We start from the raw sequence: 10,736 nt of genomic DNA, 5'->3' as shown, positions 1-10,736 counted from the left end.
AGGAATATACTAAAAAAAATTGGTGTGTGATTAACTTTCAGAACACCTGACTCTGGGTTCATGATTTCAAGAAAGGTCTTAGTAGGCTCTGAATTGGGATACATGGATATACTCATTATAGTGAAAATAGTTGGTCACATTGCTTTTTTATTGTAGGCTAAAATTTGCTTGCTCATCTATCTTTTGTTACTAATGTGAAGTATTTTGTTCAACTGGATATACAGACCATAATACATCTCAATTACTTATGAAATATAACAGTAGAATCATTTAAAAACACAGGCAACATAAATAACTGTTACCAGACTTTGGTTTATTGTAAAATTTAGCGAAGTTTTTTTTTATAATCCCTGACCCCTTGCTCTGAAAACAAAAGCAAAAACAATTATTGCTTATTCTTTCCCCCTGCTTTGTCTGTGCTACTGTAAGAGAAGGGAGAAAGCTCATTATAATAAATAAAAATACAGATGTAACAGAGAAAAATAAATCAGTCTAGATGAGAAATATTAGGATCAACAGAAATATCATTAAGCAGTTTAAAAATAAGTTTCTTTAAAAAGGTTGCTGTATTAAAATAAATCACACCACAAATATAGCAGCAGAGAGGAAGGATGCATACATGTGAATTGCACACCAGTCCCATGCAAACAACAGGTCATTAGCCAAAGCAGTAGTATTCAGAATCCAACTTTGAATGCTTGTGTGGTGCCTGTGAGTCCTCTATAATGGAGCTGTCACTGAATTGGTCCAAATCTGATGGAGTCTGATGGCCTGGAACATCGTCTGCCAAAGTGTCCAGGTAGCTCCCCACAGAGATGCCATCCAGCCCATCACTGCTATCATGGAGGCTGTTATAACTGCCACGTAGGGAGGTACTCTGACTCTCCAGTAAACTGCACAGGCTGCCACTCAGACTGCTGCCTCGGCTGGTGATGGTGGCTTTCTCCTCAATCATCCACTTGATGGACTCAATGCTCTCGTTGATAACCAGCAACTGGCGCATGAGCCTCACGTCAGTGGCTCTGAGGTTAACCTAAGGCAGACAGGGAGAGGAAACATATGCAGTTTACTCTATCTTCTTGAAAAGATCTCAATTTCATTTTGATCTTATCTACTACAGTGCATACTTGTAAATTTATTAAAAAAATAAACAAACAATAAAATCTCTTAATTTCACAATTTCTTTAGTAACTGCTGGATCTTGGTAGGAGACCTAATCAAAGAACTCACTTCCTGCCAGATGCATCAGGCTCCGGAAAGGTCAAACTCCCTTGGCATTTCTAACTCTAATCAAGTTACTTGAACACATCACATCAAACAGTAGGAAGTTCTCTGTTCATAAATGTACTCTCTTTTTAGTTAGGTTAACAGTTTCTCTATGTTTATGCAGTACTATATGTGTGGATCTAGGAAGATAAGAATAGGAAGATGTAAAGCCGGGTGTGGTGGTGCATGCTTTTCATCCCAGCACTCGGGAGGTAGAGGTAGGGGGATCACCATGAGACTGAGGCCACCCTGAGATTAAAGAGTGAGTTCCAGGTCAGCCTGGGCTAGAGTGAGACCCTACCTCAGAAAACAAACAGAAAAAGAATATGAAGATGTAGAAAGGAGGGAGTCATCATCAGCTTCATAGACACTTCTATTAAGAAATGATAATATACCAGGGAACATTGTGAGCACACAACTTTCATTAGAATAGTCTGACAATGCTGAGCTACAAGCACTATTTTGCTTTACAAAGAACTGAAGTCTACAGAACGAAGTACAGAAAAGATATACATGCAATACTGTAAGACTGCATGAAGAATTCTGAGTAACACTTCTGCTTTACAGAAGAACCAAACTGCCTGTTTCCTGATCTGAAAGCATACTTATGTACTAGGACAACCCGATGTACAGAAGAAGTGTACAACAACTTCTGATTATTTGTTTCAGATGTATCAGGGACATCTTTCATGACTGTGAAATTAGATGGCTTTCCCTAAAAGTCACCTAAGTGTGTGGTACTTCTGATAATTCTTATTTACTTCAGCGAAATCTGTCACTAATGCCACCAGGAAGAATATGTTGTGAAAGTTTAATGGGAGCATTTGCGAACATCACAGGTGTAATGTCTTAGGGAAACAGGTTGTAAGAACTCTCACAATTACCTCTTTCTCGGAATTGAAGAGACCTCAAGAGCTCCGATTAAGAATAAGGATACGTGCAGAAGGACACGGGCTAAAGACACTTGCAGAAGGATACATACAGAAAGACATATGCAGAAGGACACTTGTAGAAGGACACTTGCAGAAGGACACGTGAAGAAGGACACATGCAGAAGGACACATGCAGGAGAACATGTGCAGAAGAACACATGCATAAGCATTTGTCATCAGTAGCCTGGGATATGCACATCTTGTTTCAGAGTTGACTCGGAGCATTTGGACTTTGAAGAGCTGAGGATTTTGCCTACACTTTTAAGGGTACTGACACTAAGACAGCTCTTACTACCAAGAGAATCTCAGCCAAATGTGAGTGATAATGGCCTGGGAACATGGGTTCAGATTACCCCAACAGCATGTTTCAATGTGGAAGATCTTATACAAACATTTTATACAAAGCCATGGGATAGAAGCAAAGTCTGAGTCAAGGCATTTACTAATGCATTGGTAAGTCAGGCTGGCAAATTGTTCATGGTGGGGAAAACTTTATTGGTTTTGCATGCTCTCTGATGACATTCTTAGTCTTGGAATTGCTAGAAGTCAGTGGTATGCTAAGCTAATACATTTCCAAGGTTTACCTGATAACCAAAAGGATGTTAGGTCAGAAACAGAAGTGGGCCACGAATGGCCATTAAAGGCAGCCCCAGATAATTTTTTTCTGGCTCTGCAACATTTCCAGTCTCTGCAATCATGAAGTTCTAATCTTTGATGTGTTTTCATAGTGTTCAACGCAGGTGTCACATTTTCGGGTACCTTCTGCCTACAGGGGACAACTGTAAGCTTGCACAGCGTTGTCAAACACTACACATGTGACTATATTTATGATTAAGAAAGGGAAGGATGATGCCTTCTTTCTTCTCTTCTTCCCTGTGGTGGTTTGAATTAGGTGTCCCCCCATAAACTTATGTGTTCTGAATGCTTAGTCTCCAGCTGAGGGCAGTTGGGAAGGTAAAGTCTTGCTGGAGGATGTATGTTGTTGTGGGTATGTTTAGGGGCATGATAGCCAGCACCCCCTTGCTAGAGTTCAATTCACTTTCTTGCTGCTGTTGTCCACCTGCTGTGGCAGAGGTGATGTCTAGCCTCTGCATGTGCCATGCATTTGCCATCATGGCTCTTCCCCTGGAAACTGTAATAATAAATAAAAATTTTCCTTCCATCAGCAAAAAAATAGAATAAGTGACTGGACTGTAAGGCAGGGCCATGTCTGGCCACTAGAGGTCCTACTCACATTCATTATGGCTGGAAAATGGATTTACCCTTCCTCCACGTGGGATAGTAACGCACAAGGTTGGGCCATGTTAATTCTATCTTTAAGACCTAGGGATAATGCAGATATGGACATGTGGGTTTCTAGAATTATCAAAGTCATTCATTCTTCAGTGACTCAAGCCATAAGAGAAAAAAGAGCCCATTGTTTTCAGAAGTATGTATTATATAAAACTATTTCCTGATGAGGAGTTAACCCATAACTAAGGTGAACTTTGGATGGAGTAACATGATGAACAAATAAATATAAGGACAGATAAAATTTACGCTAAAGAGGAGGCTGGGAATGTCGCTTGGGGACTGAGCACTTGCCTTGTGCTCCAGTACTGCAGTAGTAGAGAGAGAGAGAGGGAGGGATTCCAGAGTCTAATACATGTAAGAATACAGGCTTCAAAAAGACTTAAAATATAGGCATAACTACAAGAACAAAGTACTCATAAAAGTCTTGAACATGTTTGGATATTAAAGTGACTTCTTCATCTTAGAGAAAAACATAAAAGAAAAATTACAGATAGTACCAGTTAAAATTATTTCTCTGAAGTGCTCTTGAATGGAAGGATTTGAACACAGTAAATCTTGATCTGCTTACTTATGTACTAAGGTGTTCCAGTGACCTGGGAATGACTGTGCTAGGGAAGGAGATGTCCTAAAAGTCTTTGTATTCAAATTCACTCCAGAGATGCACTTCAAAAGTTCCCAAGATACAGTTCAAATGACAAATAAGTATTTACAAATAGTAGAAATGCATCTTTGTCCACTGAGGTGCACAGATAATCAATATGACTCAAAATCTTACAAAATTCTTAAGAGGTACTCTGCAGTTGCTAACACCTACTTTGCCTGTGATGGACATAGGGTATTAAGAATCTGACCATTTCCCAGCATTACTCTAAAAGTATAACAGATGCTGGATTAATTATATTTTCATTGCTGGGACAAAATACCAGACAAGAGACAGCTTACAGATGAAAAAAGTTTTACTTCAGTATACATTTCAAGGGGAAGTTGTTATCACAGCAGAGAAAGCATGTTGGGAGGAGACAGCAGGCATCCTATCTTCACATCAGCATAGAGGAAGCAAAAACACAAAAGCACACCAAGTGAGGCTGAACTACAGCACCTCACGGTCAGAAAGCACTTCCTCCAGCAAGATTCCACCTCCCAAAGGCTCCACAAACTTCCCAAACACCACCAAAACTAGGGACCAAGTATTCAAACACAGTTTATATGGGAGTTTACAGGGGAGATATTCCACCATAAATGCTTGTTTTTACAACCTCACCTTGTCTCATAGAACATGCCAGCTGGGTCCAGCTCAAAGCACGCAGCACTGTTAGTCTCCTTACTTACAGTACTTCACCCTCCTTCCATCCAAATCACACACAGTTTTCCTGGGTCCTGGAACAAGCACTGCTTGCTGGGCCCAACCTCCTCTAACAACTCCCATGGCCTCTATAGTCCTTTAACTCACATCACTGAATGTTGTCCTGTCAGATACTGATACTAATAATGGTGTCTGTCAGCCTTTTCACCCAAGTAATATGTCCCTACATCCTATATTTCTTCCAGTCTTATGGTTGTTGCCAAGCATTGCTTCAATTTAGAAACATTTCTACCTTCTAGAAAAAGATCATCTATTAAGACAATAACCAATTCACTTTCCTAACAAACTGTCACTTAAGGGTTAGCATGTACTAAGAATAAATTTTCTGTCAGCATTTTCTGTCTTCTACAGTGGTTACATCTAATACACATTTTAAAAAAATTATTGAGCAATAGTAATAGAAGAGGAGTAGACTATAAAGAAAAAAAAGCTTCTTCAGGCCATGGAATGATTTATTTAAACAAGAAAATCTTTGGTATTTGAAGGCAAAGCACTACCAGGCAATTGAAACAGTATTAGGGGAAAATAATGCAACTAAATTGGTTGGAATGTGTTGACCTGGCTGGCAATTATTAGATATTCAGCGTGGGACCTTGTGTCCTTGAGGACAGTCAAGAGCTTCACTCCGTGGATCTGCTGGATGCACTGAATCATGGCTGGCAGTGTGCTATTCCAGATCCCTGCGGGCAGAGGTCTCACCTGTTGCACAGAGCTTTCTCTAAGGACTGAGGTTAGTTACAGGACTGATGAAGCTTAAAATTATGAGTAAGTCACCAAAAAACAGAATCACAATGTTGCCTGTCTCCTGTGCTGCCCCACCTTTCTACACTGTGATTCACTCATCTTTGCGGTATCTACCCATCAACTAAGAACAGAGTAGCTTTGTTGTGATATCATGCAACCTTGGGGTTTGTTTACCTTGGGTCTTATAAGGTCCTGTCACTTTACTCTGAGGATACTGAGAAATGGGGTCCTCTATTGTGTCTGAACTTGAATGTCATTTCCTTGGGGAGCCCATTCCTGATTCAATCTTCAGGCCCAGCTGCAGATTTTGCCTAATGTCTGCTGTTTGTTGCCTAACATTTATGATGAAATCAACTTACTTCTTGCTCGTTTACTTGTGAATGAAGGAGTTATAGAGTGCAGGGGCCTTGATCTACCTTGTCATATGTGCCAAGATCTAGACACATAGTAGCTACTCAATCAGGAACTGTCCAATAGATGAAGTTCCAACATTTCTGATTGGATCACCTGTCGGGAACTTGGGGGTTTGCTGTGGGTCAGTACTATGTGACTCAAAGGGAAAGACAGTGGTAGTTCCAGAATAAACAGTCTCAAGCACACAATTCTAGTTCTATTCATTCTTGGGAGTTAGACAATAACCAGTATAGATTCTTCCCAGCTTAAATTAACAAAGTATAAGATAATATCTTTAAAAGGAAGTGGACTTTAAGGTCTGAGTCATACTCTAAACAATGTTCTGTTTGCTCAGGGATGACTGGTCTAGCACAGTAAAGGTGTTCTGTCAACACATCAGGGATGAACTGAACAAAAAGAACAAACAGGATGTGTCTCCTCTCCCAATAAAATGTTTGGGCTCATTGATTCAAAGTGATGTCCTCTCCTCTTCCTCTTCCCATCCCCGTCCTTAACCTGATCTCCACAATCTCTGTAGCATCCCTCATCTTTATATTGCCAAGAATGCTTTAGGATTATGACAAACAGATCTTTTTACTACAGGGAAAATGTTAAAATTGGATGTCATTTACTGACAAATGCTGGGTGGGGCTTACAGAATATTTTGAAATGAAGCATCTTTGAAGAAAAAGTATTTTTCTCCAAATTATCCTTCTCATATGGAAAGTCAGTAAGAATTACAAACCTGCGGGGATAGATTCCAAGGAATCCAAGGAAGCATGTGGTTAAATTTTCAATTAAGCCAAGATTTGTTAATCAGGATTTTTATTTTATTTTATTATATTGGTGGGGGTGTTGTACAAGGACTATGGTACAAGGTCCAAGTCTGCCTCTGAGTACCAGTGTCTTGTGTGGCCTTGGATCAAAGAAGCTTGTTGGTGTATAAGAAGTCAGTTTCTCCAAGTCAAAGAAAATCATGGAGTTCTGTTCTGTGTTCTATGAACTACAGGGTTTAATAAATCAATAAGGAAAGTCCTGCAAACAATGATACATTCTGCTCAGTGAAAGCTGAATTTAGCTCAATAACTCCCTAATATTTTTGGCTCGGTTTTATATTAAGGTTTCATTTCAGACATGACTTTACAAGAAAATTCTATAGATCAGATAATCTCAGGGTTTTCTTCCATTCTGACATAGTCTTCCTTGTAACATTTTTATTACTATATCTTTCTTGCTATGAGACAATAATACAGGCTGGAGAGGAGACAGTTTTGCTGTGCAATAGTTTCAACATAAAATACAGCAGGCAGAGAAGTTTGAGTTCTATGAGAATTTTAATTACCTAGTCAGAAACTGTGTGGTAATAATAATGCTAATTTAAATAAAAATCACATTTGTATTCCCAGACAAGCACATATACCTTCCTTTTTAATGTCTATAAAATAACTGAAATGTGCACACGAGCTGCTGAATGTATCTTCCAAATAGGGAGCGTCTCACTCATCATGCCATGCTGGAGGAACGTGTAATCATAAATCTCATAAAGTCCTCCCTACCTCCCTATTTTAACTTTTACTTACTAACATCAAGTTGAGTAAACAAATACAAGTAGCTAGCTCTTAACTTAATATTTCCAGTGTAAAATTTGCATTTTACATTTATATTAATTTATATCCATGACATAAATCCCTAATGTTCTTAAGCTATAACATGAAATAGAATGAGGGAAGATTTCTTTGCAAGGTCATAATTAAGTTCATGGAGAAGGAATAAAACAAAGATCAGACTTGCCTTTTAATGTTATGTTCTAAGCATAGTTTCCAATTAGGAGAAACCAATGGCCATTTTACTTTCCAGTTTGTACTTGAAGGACAAGTATCTGATTCTGAGAAAGCCTCTATTATAACCACATTTATTTCTAACTTTACTTGCCACACCTTGTTGTGAATATACTTAAATGCATCTGTATGAAGCCAAGGGCTATTATAAATGCTTGGAATATTGCTTTACTACTGCAACTCAACTCAGTTTATGCACATTCTCTTTGTGAACCTTCTCCCTTCTAAATCTGCTCCCTGTCTGAATTCACTATACATCCATTTGCACAACACATATTTTCAGCCTCCTTTTCCATAAATTTTCCAGCAGTTTATTGTGATGCTGAGAAAGCACTCCTCTGTTTCCTGAGAGGGTCCACAAGGATATTATGGTTTCTGAACAGTCTGGGAAGACACTGTGTAACAATTCTACCTGTTGGATTTGATTTTGAATCTTTAGGAGAAAACCCCACAACCATATACAAATCAATGTTGAACCTTTGGCAACCTTTCCTTTGCTTCGAGTCAGTTCAAAATTAGTTTCTAACTGGGCAATGGAGGATAATATTTTTATATCAGACAACTTTATTCATGTCATTGGTGGAATTGAACAATCACTAAAACTATTCACTCTTTATAGAATGTTAATTTCCCCAAAGATCAAATTACAGATATAAAAATACTATCATCAGTACAGCTCATTCATGGAAGATTTTTGATTACAGAGAAAGCCTTACCTGGTTATTTGAAATGAGCACATGAATTTCCCATGTTAAACATAGATCCTACCACCAGGCCAGCTCATGGGAAGCATTCAGTTCCTCCTGGTGAGCCCTCCAATTACTAAAGTAAATGCCACAGTTTCTCTTCTGAGCATAAAAATCTTTTGCCTTCTATCAATTACAAACAGTAAAAATACAGTTGTTTAATTTTATTCCATCAGATTCCAGATCAAACTGATGTAAAAACCTTATGATGTCAACTACTTTTCCATATACTAATAGACTGAAAATTCATCCCCTGAATATAAAGCATAATTATGGCCCAAACAGGTTAAAAATGACTTGAACCAAGATTATTTAGAATGATTTAATAAAGCATGCCCTACATTCATAGCAGAACAGCCGAGACAGATAGAATATAGACTGGAGAAGTGCATCCATTACTATATAATAGTCCACATAACTAATTTTCCAGTTTAGATCTGAAAGTAGTAGTTCTACGTGGTAGCCTGGGCCACTGTATTAAGCTTCTGTGTGACCTGTAGTGGGCATGCTTCCACCATAAGGTAAGAATGCAGGATAGGCTAGCGTTAAGTGTTCAGTATTCACCTCCCTAGGAAAATATGCATGTGCATACATACTTATGCACTGTGACAAAATACCTGAGATAATCAATTTATAAGGAGGAAAGATTGATTTTGGCTCCTGTTTCACACACCACACTTTGGGCATGCAGTAGAGCAATAACATCATGATGGAAGTACATTGTAGCAGAGGCCTGCTTACTTTATAGTATCTAAGAAACAAAGAGAAAGGGTTAGGATATCCCCAATGACCTAACTTACTTCCCAAAGTCCCCAGGTCTTAAATGGCCCACCACTTCTCAATAGTGTCATAGGTTAGGTATCCAGCCTTTAATACATGGACCTTTAGGGATCAGTGAACATTTCAAACTCTACATACATAAATGTAATACACAGTGTGCTGATATCAAATATGTGATAGATTTTATAAGTAAAATATAAAACATTTATTATAAATTCCTTATGACCAATGATTCTCAAAGTGTCTTTGGTTCATTCTTACTGAACTCTTACATGTCTGACAACCTATGCTTTCAGTTTGTTTTAATTTCAGAAACAGGAGTGGTTCCACTTTATGAATTCTTTCTCTGTAAGGTTTTATCTTGATTATGACCTGCTAGCCACCATTCATCTATCTACTTTTCACCATGTACAAATTATATTCATTAAAGTGAAACCCGTTTCAGCCTTACCACTAGTTACATTGGAACTTTTCTGGTTCCTTAATGATGTCAGTAACTTCTTTGATGAATTGGATAATAGGTTTCAAATACAGGGAGATTACCATTTTCACTATTACCCAAATAACAGGGCCATTTAAAAATTTTAATATTTAGTATTAAAATTTTTACCATTACGTTTTAATTTTTTTAATATATTTATTTGTTTGTAAGCAGAGAGAAGAGTGAATAGGTATGCCTGGGTCTCCAGCTGCTACAAGAAAACTGCAGATGCTTGCCCCACTGTGCTTTACATGGGTACTGAGGAATTGAACTTGGATTGTGAGGAGTTGAGGCTTTACATGTGTACTGGGGAATTGAACTTGGATTGTGTGGTGTTAAGACTTTACATGGGTACTGGGGAATGGAAATTGGATTGTGAGGTGTTGAGGCTTTGCATGTGTACTGGAGAATCAAATTTGGATTGTGAGGCTTTGAGGCAAACACCTTAGCCCCTCAGCTACCTCTCCAGCTCTTCTTTACATCTTAGGTCTAGAGTAATTGAAACAAACTCAAGCCTTTATTTATGTTATTTCCTAACTACTGTGGCATAAATACTCTTTGTGTTGCCATTTTCAACTAGCAATGTGATTTTGCCAAACATGAGGTTGATAGGATGCTCAGTTCTTCAGCACATATAATATTTTCACCCCATATACAACATAAATTATTAATTACTTTGAAAATAATTGACAGGAAAAGGTAAAATAATTAGGAAATGATTTGAACATGTGTTATCTTTGCTTTAAATATAACATTAAGTTATAGGTTAGTACATAGGCATCTGAAGTTTTAGTGATGACCCTGATTAACAACTAGTTCTCAAAGCCCATGGAAATTTGAGATAAACAGCTCACTCATCCCTGATGGTACTTGTTCCAGAGTTACTGAGATGATATGCAG

General features: G+C 38.2%; 1 protein-coding gene across 2 annotated transcripts in view; it reads right to left on the bottom strand.

Moving 5' to 3' along the window:
- Positions 1-292: 292 nt before the first annotated feature.
- The window catches only part of Lurap1l (leucine rich adaptor protein 1 like), a 49,727-nt gene continuing 39,283 nt past the window's right edge, over positions 293-10,736 (bottom strand). For both annotated transcript variants that reach the window (XM_004658449.3, XM_045131501.1), the window contains one exon: positions 293-1,033. In XM_004658449.3, the coding sequence (XP_004658506.1) occupies positions 659-1,033 (375 nt within the window). In that variant the 3' untranslated portion in view covers positions 293-658. The remainder of the gene's footprint in view (positions 1,034-10,736) is intronic.

Source organism: Jaculus jaculus, chromosome 1, assembly GCF_020740685.1.
Source record: "Jaculus jaculus isolate mJacJac1 chromosome 1, mJacJac1.mat.Y.cur, whole genome shotgun sequence".
In the NCBI taxonomy this organism is placed as follows: domain Eukaryota; kingdom Metazoa; phylum Chordata; class Mammalia; order Rodentia; family Dipodidae; genus Jaculus; species Jaculus jaculus.
The sequence above is the reverse complement of the archived record's forward strand: the minus strand, read 5'-3'. Positions and strand labels throughout refer to the sequence as shown.